Here is an 18,018-nt window from a genome sequence, read left to right as displayed (position 1 = left end):
TATTGTTAACCTCTTTTTCATTCTTAGCCTATGCAGATACTTGTAATCATATGAGCTAGGACATTTGAAGCTAGAACCCAGGGAGAATGAGAGTTGGGAACTCAGGACCTCTTAGTAAATCTTGTGCCTGAAGAGCTGGAGATACTCGGATGCTATTTAGTGATTCAACAGCATGTTATGATACTAAAATATTTGATGATAGTTTTGGGATCTGACTAGCCAAGGATGGAAACAGAAAACAAAATTTGGAGTAAAGAAAGGATATAAAGGAGAAAATATCAGGAAAGCTTTGGAATATTTGCTTTTTCACTGTCCAATTCTAGATGGAAGATTTTCTAGTATTCTTGAAAATCTTAAGGTGATAAATCTTTAATTTGCTTTGAAATATGAGAATAAAAAGTTCTAAAATAAAAACAATTTTCTTTATGTAAAAATGAGTTCATATTTGATATTTTGTTGTTGGCACTAAACAAAACAGATGATATAAATGCATCCTTCCATAGCAATGAAAATAAATTACAAGACTGTAGGGACAAATTGCTGTATAAGCAACTTTCATTAGTCTTTTCTCCTGCATTAAACAATTTCCCGGTCAAACAAGTGAGCTAGTCAAACAGAGCTCTGCCTAGTTTCAACTCTGGCCTTGATCTTTACATATGATTTCTAGTGAAAATCATACATATAATTTAAATTATTTTTCTCTAGAAACAAAGGCATTTCTAAAAACACACACACTTATATATTAAGTCTAATATATCAATATGCTTAGGACATTGTAAAATATCTATCTAAAAATTAGGTGTGGATTTGAAGGGTTTGTCTATATTTATTAAATTTAATTTAGAATCATTAAAGATAGTGTAAATTCTTAGCTTTTATTTTTCCCTAAATAAGAAGTTTTGAACTTTATCTGTTTTTTTTTTCAGAATTGCTAATTATGAAAACTGTTATCACAGTTAGATTTTATCTGGACTGCTGATAAAAGAAATTATAGTTTGCATTTTAAAAAATACGAATAATAGTAATTTCAAAATATAGTAAATTACTTTTTACAGTTAGTTTCAATTTCACCATTAAAGAAAAATAAAATTTTAGTCTCCAAGTACATATTTTTAAAAATTGCCATAATTGATAATTCAGGAAAATATGTGTTTATGGTTAATATGAGTGTGTAAAGAGATAATGTTTTTATTATAGGAATTATACACTCCTGGTATCTATTTAATGTTAATCATTACCATTAATCACCATTACAGTTCACTGAATGATAACTAAGTACTAGGCAATGTGTTTAGAGAAATCCGTGCATTCAATCTTCATTAGTACATGTGGTCAATACTATAATTGTCTCCATTTTACAGATGAAGAAAGTGAGGTTTGGATATTAATTTAGGGCTAAATACAATCCAGAACAATTCAGCCTAAATTTATTCTTGAGGTGTGGGTTTTACAATAAAGTATAAGAGCCTATTCCAAGTAAATTACTAAGTAAAATATACTACAAAGAATTGACATTATTACAACTTTGAGAATTCAAAATAATTCTGATTTTAATCTAATCTCATAATATCCTTGTGAATTAGGAAGGCTTATATAAAATAATAACAACAACAATAATAGTAATACTATGGGGTAGGGGAGGGGGTAGAAAAATAAATGGCCCAAATCATCCAAGTTACTTTGGACAAGTAACTGAAATGTTATTGTAGAGTCCTTCTTGGGCACAGAATTGAAGTGATGTTAATGCAAATGTGTATTTGTTGCTACCTCTGAACTCTTGAACACTTTTTGCTCTTGTTTGTAGGAGTGGGACGACTGGGGTGTGGGTGTATCTAATTTGTCTGTTTGGAAGCCATTTCTTCATAGCTACAGAGTTGTGTATGCATCTGTTACCTGTCTTGTACTTCCGTTACCACACTGAAGTGTCAGTGCCTGCTGTTTGTTTTGGAGAACTATGCCAGATGACTAAGAAACCTTGCAACTTTATGGAGCTGGGTCATTCTTTTTCCCATGAGTAGCAACTTAGGCAGAAGACCAAACAGGTTTCACCACAGTGTCAGGCTCTCAACTGGATTAGTAATTAAAAAACTGCCGAGACTGCTTAAAAATGTGTTTTGTTGACATAACTTTATTGTGATTTGCTCCGAGTCCAGAAAAAACTCTGAAACAATGTCACTCTTGGACTTTCAAAGGCAAAACCATGAGATAAAAGGAGGACTTGGTAGAGTCAGAAAACAGTGCACTTCCTCGATTCTCTGAGCTTTAGTTTTCTCATTTGTGAAATGGTGGGGGTAGACTAAATTATATACAGTTACCTTTTCAATTCTGACATCAAATCCCTGTGTGCAGTAGGAAAATATGGAAGTTTTTTGATCACAGTAAAGGCATGATAAAATTGTGGGTTTAAAAGATTACTCTGCCAACAATTGGTGGGAGTGGTGGGAAGAGTCAGTGATTACAGGCCACCAGCAGCTGAGTGTTTTGCATGAAATCAGGCCAGAGATGAGAAGCTGAACAGGAGCAGTGGCCATGGGAACAGACAGGGCAAGATCAAGGGGGAGATACTGCATGGTTGAAATTGACAGGGCTTGAGAACCAATGGGATGTGGGAGTCAAGAGAGGGAAGAAACTCAGGTGGTGGCAGTTTTAAATGGGCAGATCAGGAGCAAGGCCATAGCAGAATTTAGCTGGTTAGAACACATCAAGTTTGAGATGCTAGAGAAAGGCCTGGGCAAAGATGCTTAGCAGTTTGAAATATGACTTGGCACCATGAACAATGGTGGTCCAAGACTGATATATGGAGGAATATCTTCGCAGGTAGGTTAGTTGAAATCATGTGAGAATTTGAAATCCCTCAAGAATACAGCAAAGAAACAGCCTGTGGGTGAGAATGAAACTAGGGGATTCCCTACATTTATATAACTGGGAACAATGACAAGAAATGAGAAACAAAAAGAGAAAAAAGAAGAAGTGGCTGAAAAAAAATAGGAAGAAAATATCATTGGATATCAAGGATGTCAAAGGAAGGGAAAAGTGAAAGACAGATGGGTGTGAACTGTATCAGATATGAAATAGTTGAGCAGAGTGAATCCTGAGGAAATCTGAGATTTTCTGTGACCTTGAACTAGATGCTTTCAGTTGGATGGAACAGGCCCTTTCTGACTGAAAGAAACTGGGGAATAAGATGGAGGGGAAAAGGACATAAACCATTTTATTTTCTTTTGCCTGTGCTGCGAGGCATGTGAGATCTTAGTTCCCTGACTAGGGATCGAACCCGTGCCCCCTGCAGTGGAATCATGGAGTCCTAGCCACTGGACAGTCAGGGAATTCCCGAGGGCATAAAGATAGTCACTTTTCTAAGAAGTTTGGTGATTAAAAAAAACCCAACAAAAATATGTGATGGTAGAATTAGACGTAGTGTCCAAGGAAATATTTTGGGAGAGGGAGATGGGTTTTTGAAGGACGAGAAAGAGGAGAGAAAGAAATTTTCATTTGAAAGCGGAGAGGTTCAGAATGAAAGTCCTTGGAGATGTCATGATGGGGAGAACGGGAGGGAATAGGCAGAAAGAAAGGACTTTGAAGACAGAGAGTAGGGAAGAGAGGAGGATGGAGATGAAAATCACTTGATTGGAGAGAGAAATTGAAGGACACTATCCTGAATGATCTAGACCTTGTCCCTAGAACAAAGATAGGTTATTTGGGGGCAATTAGGGGACTAGTTTCAATTCTGAAATGAGTTGGGAATATGTTCTGTGGAGACTGTGACAGAGAATCACTTAGAGATGAAGACAGCGTTGTCAAGCTGAGTACATCTCAACTCTCTTGACCTCTGCCTATGGGTGTTGCGGTGAGTCGCTTAGCCATTCGGTGCCTCAGTTTCCTCAACTGAATATGAGACTAAAGCCCTTTCCAATTAAGACATTCTAAGAAAGCAGTGCATAATTCACTTACAGCGCATCCTCAATGAGTCCTCCCTGAATCATTATTTTAGGAGCCAATCCACGTACTTTTTTAAAAAGCCACAAGACACAAAATTGCATGCTAATTTCAATGACTCTCTAATTATACTCATTTTTAGTTATTTCTTTTGATATTGAGGTTTACATTTCTTTGCATATAATAAAAATGGTCTTGAAAGTAGTAAGTGATTTTTATAAGGAAAACCTCTTGCATTTAATAATTGTAAGGTAGTCTTCCACAGTCTCTTGACAGTTTTTTAAGCATCAAATTCTGATGTGTTTAACTGTTATATACATCACAAGGATGAACCTGAGATAAAGTTAAAATATAATACTTTGCTTCTTTTAAAAAAAACCTCCTGTTTTGTCTTTCCTTTGTATTACTTGGACAATAGCTATCAGTCTGGAGTTGACAGCACCTTGATAGCTCATTCCTCATATTTGTTTATTGGTTTATTTATTTATTTGACAAATACGTATCAAATGTATATCCATACTTGGGTGTGGACCCAAGACTGGATTAAGACTTGCAAAGGGCTTAAGCCCTGAAACTATTATGGTAAGCCTTAGATTAAATGTAAATGTAATAGTGCATCGTAAAAATACATGTTAGGGAAATTCAGCGTGATTATTTTCATGTTTAATGCCCTGATGATTTTTTGGAGTGTGTGGGGGGAGAAAAAGATAAACTAGCCCCAAATTCCCTTTTGATGCCTCTACTTTGTGAATTAGACATCTACTGAGCAACCTTGCACTGGTGCAAGGCACTGTGAAGGATACCAATGTGAATCAGAACAGAACCTGCCCTCCAATAACTTACAGTCAAGTCGTTTTATGAGCAGCAGGCAGCCATTAATTTCTGAAGATGTGGTTTTTCATTAGACAAGGTTGTGCCCTGTGCTCATAGACCAACTGAGAGTAGGGATGAGCAGCCAGTGGCATTTAAACCACTTTGACTTGCCTAAGTCCATTAAAGGACCTTGCATGCCAAGCATAGCCAGCAAGGGTGACATGACCCAGTGTTCTGTAAGGGTGTTCCCTCACTGAGGGAAGCCTAGTGAGTCTAACTGCAGTAGTGAGCATGCATCCTGCTTCTGTGATAGGCAATGCCTGTTAGGACACAGGGAACCTCAGCAACAGTGTCCTTGAAGAATGTGTAGTGGAGAAAAGAGTTATCAGAAATTAAGTGCTCTGGGTATAGACAGAGTGTTATTTTTCTAGATTCATGAGCCTTGTTAAGTAGGTAAATCTTGTCCTTTAGGGGCCATGCCTTCAGATTTATCCAGTTAGCATTTCCTAGTTCTTTAGGTTTTTTATTACCTAAATCAGACACAGCAAAATGTTTTACTCTGTGGCAACTCAAACCAATTAAATGATGACAAATTTGTACTCCCTATTTTCATAAAAGTGAAAGAACATGGTGATCCTAAATCTGCTGTGAAATTCCAAAGCTTTTAAGAGCATCATCATTTTGCTTAAATACAATTTATAAACTTAACAGGTGAACTGAAATGCTGCTTCCATTTTCTATAAAATATTTTACTTGGGGCTTCCCTGGTGGTGCAGTGGTTGAGAATCTGCCTGCCAATGCAGGGGACACGGGTTCGAGCCCTGGTCTGGGAAGATCCTACATGCCGCGGAGCAAATGGGCCCGTGAGCCACAACTACTGAGCCTGCGCGTCTGGAGCCTGTGCTCCGCAACGGGAGAGGCCGCGATAGTGAGAGGCCCGCGCATCACGATGAAGAGTGGCCCCCACTCGCCACAACTAGAGAAAGCCCTCGCACAGAAACGAAGACCCAACACAGCCAAAAATAAATAAATAAATGAATAAAATTTATGTATCACTGTAATATGTGCACAAGAAAGCATAAAGAATCCTCTCTTTTGCTTCTCTTCTGTTTAGTCTGTACTAATTTGTTAGTCCTTCTCTTGCTTTAGGCATCAATGAACACAATTATGGAAATTTAAGATGACTAGTTCACATTAAGTTGATGAATTATGTAATAAAGTATATATTACATTCTGTGTATTTTAGCCCTGGTCCTGAGAAATACTCTAAAAACACCTGCTTTATCCTTAATAATTTCAGCTAAGTTCAAATTGTGGAGTTAGCTTATCAGGTGGTCAGAAGGGTTTTTTTTTAAAGGAATTATTAACCATGGAAAGAAGAGAAGCTAGGCTGGTATGATGAACTGAAAAACTGATCAATCCTGGTAATAGATAAAGATAGGTTTATTTGTTCTTTGAGTGTAAGCTGCAGAAGTTGGCTTTTATAGAAAAAGACACCTTGAGATTTGTATTGATCTGAGGTGACTGATGGGACCACGTAAAGTCACAAGTAAGTTTTAGAAATCAATAGAACTATAAAAATTCTACTGGTTCTACTTTGCTTTCCCACAGTCACCATGCCATATCTTATACCACTGTTACAGCCATTCACAGAGATTTCTTATATTTGATGCAAAGGTAACATTGTTTTCTGGTCTAGAATTCATTCAACCCACCCATCAGCCCCCTGCCAGCCACACACACTAATCTCATGGAAACGAAAAAGAAAGAAAAATAAATGTAGCATCAACATCATTTATTTGGCTTGCAGTGTTATAACAGCTGCAAACTATTGTCTGTCCAGCCAACTTGTCTAAATAATGGAATAGTCCTGTGACAATCTTGGTCTCTATAAGAGCAGGTTCTTCAGCTTTATTCTGCCTGATCTAACCCATTAATTTGAACAAGATCTAAAACTTAAAGGTACATTGAGCAGACTACACAACATACTTGTAAATACATGGTTGCCCAGCTCTCAGTGGGTTTGCATTAAAGATACTACCAGCTTAAATGTCTTAAAGGTCTTCAAAATTGTCCAAATATGCTCCCTAATGTAGATTTTCACTTACCAACTTTGAGCAGAGAAGAATATAAAGACTTTACATAGATTTCTTTTTTTTTAATTGGTAAAAGCAAACATTCAGAATAAGGCAAGCAGAAAAGTAAGAGGAAGAGTTTGCTATAGTGATGGTTAATTTTCAGAAAAAAAGTATTTTAAAGCAAAATATATTGGATAGCTCCAAAGGACATTTATCCAAATCATCTGGTAGTAAAATCAGTAGTAAAATCAGTAGTAAAAATTAATTGTGATTTTCTAAACCTCAGAAAGTGAAATGTTTTACAAAAAATGTTACGATAACATGAAATGAAACATCTCAATTCTTTATAAATTCTTTGAGAAATAATTTTCGTAAGGTGTATGAGAAACTTATGATTGATTCCAAAGCAAAATACAGCAACAAACAAACCTACATATAAACAAACAAAAACTATCCAGACTCAGAAACTAAAGTACAGGGCTTCCCTGGTGGTGCAGTGGTTAAGAATCCGCCTGCCAATGCAGGGGACACGGGTTCGAGCCCTGGCCCGGGAAGATCCCACATGCTGCGGAGCAACTAAGCCCTGTGCACTACAACTACTGAGCCTGCGCTCTAAGAGCCCGCGAGCCACAGCTACTGAAGCCCATATGCCTAGAGTCCGTGCTCCACAGCAGGAGAAGCCACCGCAATGAGAAGCCCACAAGCGGCAAGGAAGAGTAGCCCCTGCTCGCCGCAACTAAAGAAAGCCCACGTGCAGCAACAAAGACCCAATGCAGCCAAAAATAAATAAATAATTTTTTTAAAAAGAAAGAAAATAAAGTACAAATGCCCAGAAATCTCTCTACAAAGAAAGTTCAATGAGGATACATGATTCTGATAAAATGATATATTGTACTGAAGAACGACTAGTTACAATTGGCTGTTTAAAGGAATTTTATAGGATGTAATTAGTTAGAAATAATCATAAAAATAGTAAAAGAAGGCATCTTATAGATTCAATGAAAGTATATAAGCATCTGAATAAACTTTAATCAACTGACGCTGTAATAGGCCTTAATTGGATCAAGTTTATATGAAATTAAAAATAAAAGTATTTTATTATTGCATAATTAACAAGCACTCCTATGTTCAAATGATGTACTCTGTGGTGCTCATTAATCCCTGCTGTGTCCCAAATTATGATATCATCTCATCCTCAGGATCACATCCATGGAATAAGGCTAATGTTTGAAGGGCAGTTTGGAACTACAGCTACAGCTTACCGATGCTCATTTATAACTAAATTCACTGGCTATGGCCTCTCAATGAAAAGTGAATTCAAGTTAACCAGCATATGTTGAATCAAAGATCTAACTTGTTATTATAGAAACCCAACAATCCAGTTCAAAAATTAAGCAAGTAGAGACACATATGCACCACAGCACTACATCTTGCCAAAATGTAGGACAATTTACCTGACACTCATCTCTTTGGATTATATTAACCTTATTGTGATAAAGACTACGATTTTCAGTTTTTCAACATAAGTGAAATTGAGGCAACACACTGGTGTTTCCCTTAGAATTATCTCTAAAGAGAAGACTAGTAACATGTAGGGGGCAATGATAAAGCATTCTGTTACATTTCTCTGATCATAAAATGTACAACTTTTATGTCACAGTCATTACTGACCTTCCAGTAGTAAGAACCAGTATCATAATAATTATACTTACTCCTTTATTATAGCCATTCCTTCACCTACTATGTCATTTATAAATCTCCTGTACTGCCATTCTTTTTGAAATTAAAAAATGTTGTTTTAAATGAAGTTATAGTTTATCACTGTGGGGCTTCTGATATTAGTGATATGGACCCCCAACCACATATGGAACCGTTGAGATTGTTTGGATGGTGAAGCCAGTCACAAACAGCTATGATTTTAATTTGTATGGATCCTAATTTTATGTTTTAAAATTTAGAGTGAATCTACTAGCAAAGATACCAAAAGTATGGGAAAATGTCTAGGTTAAAAATCAAAATACACCTGTGAGATTGGTTTTCAAAGCCTACCTGCAAAAGAGAATTTGAACAACAAAATGCTATTAAGTAGTGATATGACTTTCCCAAATTCAGTGTTTTCCTGGCATGACTTAGCAATGACTTCGATGTCAGAGATGTGATATGATGAGTTAACACTGATGCGTTAATATGATCTTGAGTCTTCAATTAAGGAGAGAAACACTATTTAAAAATCTAATTCATAAAATCACCTTATCATTAACATAAACCTTTAACGGGTTTAGGTTGGAAGTAACATAAAAAAACATTTAAAGTCCTCACTTGTTTACAGTGAAATGATGATGGAAAGTTTTTAACAGGATCCACTTACCAGGAAAATGAACAGCACTGCAGCTGTTCTGAAGAAGGGCCAGTTCATTGCTGCTGGGTTCTCTTACATCCAAGACCAAGGGAGTTTTGTTTGTTCTTCTCTGTTCTTTTTCCTCCCCCCACTCAGCTGGTGTCTGCTTAAAATAATTTCTCAGTAGATGTTCTTATGTGCAGGCTTTGAGGTGTTTCTTTCTTCTCTGGGAGCAGGTCTGAATGTGCGTATAACCTGTCTAGATCCCCACCCTAAAAACTTGGGCTGGTCTCATTGCAGCGCTTAACAAGATCATCATTGCTCTCGGGTAAAAGCTTGGGGACACACCCTCTTCTAGCTGAAAGGCAGCTCTTTGTGAGGCATGGAAGATTCATTCCTTTATTGAAGGTTTCCAGTGGTAGGCATTTAAAATGATCAGAAGTGTGGAGAGTTGTACAACTGATAGGAGCTTTTCACCCTGTGCTTTATTTACAGGTTGTTTAGCTTCTTCCCATGCTAAAAAGGCAAGTGGAGTCTGGAAGTTTATATTATTCAAAGAGGATTATCTGGCCCATGCTCCTTGCCAGATCTTCAGATCACAGTAGAACATTATAAACTTTTCATTTCAGTGGTCTTTAGGAAACAGTCATTTTCTAAGCTATTTTTTAAGAGACAGAAAATTTGCTAATGTAAAAGTGACGATTATTTTTTAAAGCATTAGTTCATACAAGCAAAACTGTGATACTTATAATGTTCCTTGCATAAATCACAATCCCTTTTAAGTGACCAGCCTAAGTCCAGGGAAGTCTCTGTGTTCTCTCTAAATGAATATCTTCCTTCCCCAATTATTTTTCTCTCTTTAAGTTTCTGTCCTCTTCAAATGCAGTAAAACAAAATTTAAAATATCACTAAACCAGCTTAAAAGTAAACAATCAAATCCACCAATTAAAGTCCTGTTGATAATTTTAAAAATGGAAACACAGAAAGCTGTTCTTCAGGTGAGGTGGGTTAAAAGTCAATGACGATTCCCGAGCCCAGAGCCAAGAATCTATATAGTGAACCAATTAGAGCACAGGGAATACACTGGAGAAAAGGCTGCCCACACATGCAAACAGGAAACTGAATGCAGCCCTGAAGTCTGTGAAAATAAATAATGACTCTCACAGGGAAGCCTTTGGAAGTGTTCTGGGGGTAACCTCCTGTTCACCTGGCAATGTCTCATATAAATATTGTGAGTGGCAGGAAGTCTATGGAGATTGAAATGGCAGTCTGGAAAAAGAGATCTATCTGATAAGATGTTGATTATGGTCAAAAGGTGTTAAAAATTGTCCCAGAAAGGAAGGATATCTCTGAGGGTCAGAGGTTCTCTAGAATGCTGTCATTTCACTGCAGGTATGTGGCAAAGAAGGTTCCTCCACACTGACTTGAAATTTCATGCTATTCATCATGGAGTTTAGAGGGAAGGAGGTAGGCTCCCTGTATTTACTTGAAGTGCATAAGAATGCTTATGATAGGGATTGATTGATGTGAATTAATAAAATAAAAGGAGATGATCAGGCCAAATTTCTTATTCATCAAGTAAGATAGAACGTAAGTATCGACCTATGACTTAGTCTGAGTAATGTATTAGTAGTAGGACCGTCTGACCATGAATGACTGAAGACTCACTGGGCACTGGAGGCGAAAGGACTTGCTCCTGCAAGCTTTCCACCGGCCAGTGAATGTTTTATCCACCTTGAATTCTGGGCGTGGTGCTAAGATGTACACAGGGCCTCTTCATCCATGGAATGACTCTTCCCCACACCCAGTTCTGACTCCACCCCTAACTCAAGGCCTTGTTCCACAGTACCAACCAACTAGAGCATCCTAAGGCAGCAAAGTCTCCAGCAGCTTTCTGGAGAGGAGGTGTGGCAGAACTCCGATGCTGCAGAACAGTGGCTATGTTAATTGTCACATGAGAACTAGTGACATTAAGCAAGAAATGGGGAAGGGAGTTTATGAACCACCATCCCTCCTCCTTCATCTCTTTCTCTGCCTTTTTCTTTCCTACTCATCTTAATGTCCTTAGAACAGTATCGTTCAATAGACAACTTCCTGAAATGTGGAAACATTCTCTATCTGTGCATCCACTATGGTAGCCACTAACCATATGTGGCTATTGAACATTGGAAATGTAACTAATAGGACTAAGGAACTGAATTTTTAAGTTAAATTTAAATAGCCACATGTGGCCAGTGGTTACCATATTGCCCAGTGCAGAGAGGTTAGAGCATCACTGCTTTTATTATCTTCCATCTTATTCTAAGCCTTAATTCCTGTTCTTTATAAAGTCAGCTCCTTCTAATTAAATCTACCCTATTCTTTTGCTCAGTTGTGGGAACTCTAGCCTTCTACTTTTCCAGTCAGCACATTTGATTCCTTTTCCTTTATGCATTTCTGTTATCTCAGTTGCCAAGTCCCTTATTTTTGATTCCTTGCTGATCCTATTGCTTAATGCCAAACTTTAAAACATAGGTAGGCAACAGCACACACCTCTCTCATTTCTATGGTCATGTTTTCTCAGGTATTTCTTCCAGGCCCCTTATCTGTAACCTCACACCCCACTGTGGCATAAGTGCCGTATAAGGTTGCTTCTTCTCTCTGGTCTCACTGTACCCTATTTCTACTATGAACAATGTTCATTATGTGCACCTCCACTTACATACCAACAGTTCTCACTTTATGGGAATTTTATGAAATTTGGGGTGATTTTTCTGTTTTCTTTTTTTTTTCTGGTGTTTTCTGGTAAGCTGACAGATTTTCTCACAAGGATCAAAATTCTTCTGGGAGATAATTTTGCTCTCTCATAAGGCACAGCACACCCTAGAATGTCAACCCAAGTGTCTACATTTCTATAGTTTTTTCACAGCTTGGGATACTGTAATACCCTCTTGAAAGACAAAATAATCAGCATCTTTCACAGGAGGTGATGGATTCTACTGATCTAGAATTTCTTAAGCCTTATTAAAGTGACTATTCTATCTCCCTTCATTTACACAGCACCCATAGCATGGACTCATATATTCCAGAGAAAAACTTTGGAATATGTTTTTATGTTATATGTGAGCCTCTGGTGTCGTATATGTATCTAAATTACCTTAATCAGCTCTAGAAATTGTTTAAAAAATAGGTGAAAGATTTTTTTAAAATGTTAAAAGTGGAGAATTGAGATAAATGTTAAGGATAATAGGAACAGAAACGTTTGTATTTCCCTCTATATTAATGTTCCTATGAGATGTATTGATTCCAGGTCTTTTTTTAAAAATAAATTTATTTATTTTGTTTATTTTTATTTTGGCTGTGTTTGGTCTTTGTTGCTGCACGTGGGCTTTCTCTTGTGGTGAGCAGGGGCTACTCTTCTTTGCGGTGTGTGGGCTTCTCATTGCGGTGGCTTCTCTTTTTGCTGAGCGCGGGCTGTAGGCGCGCGGGCTTCAGTAGTTGTGGCATGTGGACTCAGTAGTTGTGGCTCGTGGGCTCTAGAGCACAGGCTCAGTAATTGTGGCGCACGGGCTTAGTTGCTCCGCAGTATGTGGGATCTTCCTGGACCAGGGCTCGAACCCACGTCCCCTGCACTGGCAGGTAGATTCTTAACCACTGTGCCACCAGGGAAGTCCCTTGATTCTAGGTCTTGCTTACATTGTTTAAAGTCAGACTATTCCTCAATGAGTCACAAAAAAGTCTGGGGGATGGAGGCTGCTTTAGATTAACTGAGACTTTGTGTATAACAATCAAATGCAATGGCTGATACTTAATGGGATTCCTGGTTTGAACAAAACAGCTACAGAAATAACTTTGGGAACTAAAAATAGAACTACCATATGACCCAGCAATCCCACTACTGGGCATATACCCTGAGAAAACCATAACTCAAAAAGAGACATGTACCACAATGTTCATTGCAGCACTATTTACAATTGCCAGGACATGGAAGCAACCTAAGTGTCCATCAACAGATGAATGGATAAAGAAGATGTGGCACATATATACAATGGAATATTACTCAGCCATAAAAAGAAATGAAATTGAATTATTTATAGTGAGGTGGATGGACCTAGAGTCTGTCACACAGAGTGAAGTAAGTCAGAAAGAGAAAATCAAATACTGTATGCTAACACACACATATGGAATCTAAAAAAAAAAAAAAAAAGTTCTGAAGAACCTAGGGGCAGGATAGGAATAAAGACGCAAATGCAGAGAATGGACTTGAGGATGTGGGGAGGGGCAAGGGTAAGCTGGGGCGAAGTGAGAGAGTGGCATGTACATATATACACTACCAAATGTAAAATAGATAGCTGGTGGGAAGAAGCCACATAGCACAGGGAGATCAGCTCGGTGTTTTGTGACCACCTAGAGGGGTGGGATAGGGAGGGTGGGAGGGAGGGAGACAAAAGAGGGAAGAGATATGGGGATATATGTATATGTATAGCTGATTCACTTTGTTATAAAGCAGAAACTAACACACCATTGTAAAGCAATTATACTCCAATAAAGATGTTAAAAAAAAGAGAAAGAAATAACTTTGGGGCTCTTTGGGAAATTTTAAATATAGACTGTTGGGGAATTATTATAACTTTTATTAGTACTAACCTGACTTGAACAAAACACCTATAGAAATAACTTTGGGGGTATTTGAGAACATTTAAATATAGACTGTTGGGGAATTATTATAAATTTTATTAGTACTGTGTCCTATTTATTTATTAATGATTTATTAATATCATTTATTGTATCAATTAATTTATATTTATGATGATATTTATTTATTATAATTATAAAATTATACAATTGGTTATGATTGGCTAATTATAATTCTATTTCTATTTATTAATATATTTATTGATATGTCTTTATTTTTAAAGATACATGCTAAATTATGTAGGAACAAAATCTCATGATGACAGAAATATTTTTAATGGTAATTGAGCAATAAAATAGCTGAAGTAAATATGGCAAAACGTTAACTGTTAAAGCTAAATGATAGCATATGGTTTTCTCTTTGTTTTCTGTATATTTGAGAATTTTCATAATAAATTTAAAAATAATGGACTAAAGTAGGTGTTGGCAAATTATAGCCATGGGCCAAATCTGGCTCATTGCCTTCTTTGTTATTTTATTGGAACACAACCATACTCACTGGCTTATGTATTGTCTATGGCTACTTTCCCTTTACAACAGCAGAGCTGAGTAGTTATGACAGAGACCAAGTAGCCTGCCAAGCCTAAAATAATTACTTATCTTGCCCTTTACAGAAAAAGTTTGCTAACTCCTGCATCAAATGAATAGTTTGTAATACAAAATATGATTCATTAGTACATTAGTTGATTTTAGGAGAATTCAGAAAATTGATCTAGAGAGTGTGCACAGAAATCAGGAAGCAATTAATTATTGAAGAAAAGATACATCTTGATAATCAAATTATATTTTTAGTTTTATACTTTCAGAAAGACTTTATTTAATTGACTAGAATAATCTATAGTCTAACTCTTCTTCCTTTCCTTTAAATCGGATATAAGGAAAACTTTTTCATTTTTCTCTAGTCAGTTCTAAATGAGAGTCCAACATCATCACATCTTATGTGTTTTTCTCTATATAGAAAGAATATTCATTAGCGGGGAAAATCTCATGTGATTTTGAAAACACTGGACTTTACTTAAATATTTTATGATTAAATGAAGATGATTTTTATTGTCGGTTTTTAAAAAAATATATTTAAAAATATTTCTAATTGAACATCCACTGCATGCTCAGTACTATGCTTGGTGCTATGTAATGTTCAAAATAATTTTGAACCCTATTCTTAAAAAGGTTACCCCATAGTTGCAAACATCCTGAAACAAAAGTATTACTACTCCTTTCTGGAAGACTGTCCGATTCACACACATATGTGTATCAGCTACCACCCCAGGGTACTCTTTGAATTTCATGTGCAAGTTCAGTCCTCCCTTTTACCTATAATAAATTGTCATCAATTCAGTTCTACAATATTTTTTTCTGTGGCCTTCTCTGTGCCTATACTAGGCACGGGAGTTGCAAAGACGGATGCAACATGGTCCTTGCCCTTAAGTGGCTCCAAGCTAGCTGGGATGAGAAAGAGAACACACTTTTTCCCAACTTGCTAAATAGAAACATGTACAAGGTGCTTTGGGAATCCTACACATTTATGATACAATAGAATTGATCCCTAAAATGCTTGATTTCTTCTTTTCTTTGTAGCTTACCTAACTCAACTCCTGATATACTTTAAATTTGTATCTGTGCCTTTCTGTCTTCATTTTTGCTGTCATAGATCCCCTCCTGGCCCTCTTCACCTGACATTGCCGGGCCACACCTCTAATTGCGTCTCTGCGTTCTTCTCTTTAGTTTTGTATTCCTCTTCCAGAATATTGTTTCTGAAACATTGCTTTCCTTATGTCATGCCTCTTCTTGGGTAACTACAGTAATCATATTTCCTCCCAAATCAAAACGTCTTAATATTGCAACCTCTCAGAGGCAAATTTATGTCTACAACTTATTTACTGTATCTGGTGCAAACAAAATGCAATCACCCTCTAACATTTCAAGATTTTCCACCATTGCCTTTCATTTTTGAAGACTCTGCTTTTGATGATGATGATACTGTCATGTTTCAGGGTAATATATTCATTGATAGCTGTCTAGAATATTTTCCATTTAGGGGTGACCATATAGCCTATGAGATGATAAAAATTTACTTCATCATTTTCAGAAAGTGTTATTTGACTACAGTTTAAAAAATTCAGTTCCACCAACATTCTTTTTTTGGGAGCACAGGCTCTGGACACGCAGGCTCAGCGGCCATGGCTCACGGGCCCAGCCGCTCCGTGGCATGTGGGATCCTCCTGGACTGGGGAACGAACCCGCGACCCCTGCATCCTCAGGCGGACTCTCAACCTCTGCGCCACCAGGGAAACCCCTCCACCAACATTCTTGAGCCCTACTAGGGACTGTACTAGTTTTTAGGAGAGGTAAAAATGGGTAATATGAAGAACTTAGGGATAAGACAGGAATAAAGACACAGACCTACTAGAGAACGGACTTGAGGATATGGGGAGGGGGAAGGATGAGCTGTGACAAAGCGAGAGAGAGGCATGGACATATATACACTACCAAACATAAGGTAGATAGCTAGTGGGAAGCAGCCGCATAGCACAGGGAGATCAGCTGTGTGCTTTGTGACCGCCTGGAGGGGTGGGATAGGGAGTGTGGGAGGGAGGGAGACGCAAGAGAGAAGAGATATGGGAACATATGTATATGTATAACTGATTCATTTTGTTATAAAGCAGAAACTAACACACCATTGTAAAGCAATTATACCCCAATAAAAATGTAAAAAAAAAAAAAAGGGTAATAGAAGTTTCTGTCTTGAACTGGTTTGCAAGGCAGAAATAGAGACACAGATATAGAGAACAAACGTATGGACACCAAGCGAGGGAAGGGGACTGGGATACATTGGGAGATTGGGATTGACATATATACACTAATATGTATAAAATAGACAACTAATGAGAACCTGCTATATAGCACAGGGAACTCCACTTCACTATACAGTAGAAACTAACACAACATTGTAAAACAACTATACCCCAATTATAAAAAATAAATAAAGCAAAGCTGAAATACTGAAAAAGAAAAAAGGAGGGTCCTGTCTTTAAGAAGGCTATAATCTTGACTGGCTCTCAAAGGGGTGATGAGTTTTGTCTCTATTACAAGACACATTGATGTATGTGTGATAGGAAATGCATACAGTGAGTGTTCTGAGTCCTACAAAAGGGAAATAATTTCCACATTAAGGGAATTGGAGAACACTTCATGGAAGAGGTAGCTTTTGAAATTTTTAGGATAACTACATTCTCAACAAATGGAGATATAGATGGGAATGAAGGCAGAAAGGGATATGTATTTTTCAGGGCAAAAAGGAGTCAGTTGGACCTAAGTATATTTTTTATGTTGTTGAAGGTAGCAGGGCTGATGAGTTGGCAGAATGTGGAGGACTTTGAATGCCCTGCTGAGGAATATGCATGGTATTATATGACAGACAAAGAACTGTGGGCTTTTTTTTTTTTTTTACATCTTTATTAGAGTATAATTGCTTTATAACGGTGTGTTAGTTTCTGCTTTATAACAAAGTGAATCAGTTATACATATACATATGTTCCCATATCTCTTCCCTCTTGCGTCTCCCTCCCTCCCACACTCCCTATCCCACCCCTCCAGGCGGTCACAAAGCACCCAGCTCATCTCCCTGTGCTATGCGGCTGCTTCCCACTAGCTATCTACCTTATGTTTGGTAGTGTATATATGTCCATGCCTCTCTCTCACTTTGTCACAGCATACCATTCCCCCTCCCCATATCCTCAAGTCCATTCTCTAGTAGGTCTGTGTCTTTATTTCTGTCTTCCCCCTAGGTTCTTCACGACATTTTTTTTCTTAAATTACATATATATGTGTTAGCATACGATATTTGTCTTTCTCTTTCTGACTTACTTCACTCTGTATGACAGATACTACGTCTATCCACCTCATTACAAATAGCTCAATTTTGTTTCTTTTTTATGGCTGAGTAATATTCCATTGTATATATGTGCCACATCTTCTTTATCCATTCATCCAATGATGGACACTTAGGTTGTTTCCATCTCCAGGCTATTGTAAATAGAGCTGCAATGAACATTGTGGTACATGACTCTTTTTGAATTATGGTTTTCTCAGGGTATATGCCCAGTAGTGGGATTGCTGGGTCATATGGTAGTTCTATTTGTAGTTTTTAAGGAACCTCCATACTGTTCTCCATAGTGG

The 18,018-nt window shown here is 37.4% G+C and overlaps 1 protein-coding gene across 1 annotated transcript in view; it reads right to left on the bottom strand.

The window, feature by feature from the left end:
- Positions 1 to 9,402, bottom strand: part of DSG1 (desmoglein 1) — a 41,683-nt gene extending 32,281 nt beyond the window's left edge. The window contains exon 1 of the mRNA XM_019930454.3: positions 9,196 to 9,402. Coding sequence (XP_019786013.1) covers positions 9,196 to 9,243 — 48 coding nt within the window. The 5' untranslated portion in view covers positions 9,244 to 9,402. The remainder of the gene's footprint in view (positions 1 to 9,195) is intronic.
- Between the last annotated feature and the right edge of the window lie 8,616 nt (positions 9,403 to 18,018).

This window comes from Tursiops truncatus, chromosome 13 (genome assembly GCF_011762595.2).
Source record: "Tursiops truncatus isolate mTurTru1 chromosome 13, mTurTru1.mat.Y, whole genome shotgun sequence".
Classification (NCBI taxonomy): Eukaryota; Metazoa; Chordata; class Mammalia; order Artiodactyla; family Delphinidae; genus Tursiops; species Tursiops truncatus.
Note: the sequence above shows the minus strand (reverse complement) of the source record. Positions and strands in the feature narration are given on the sequence as shown.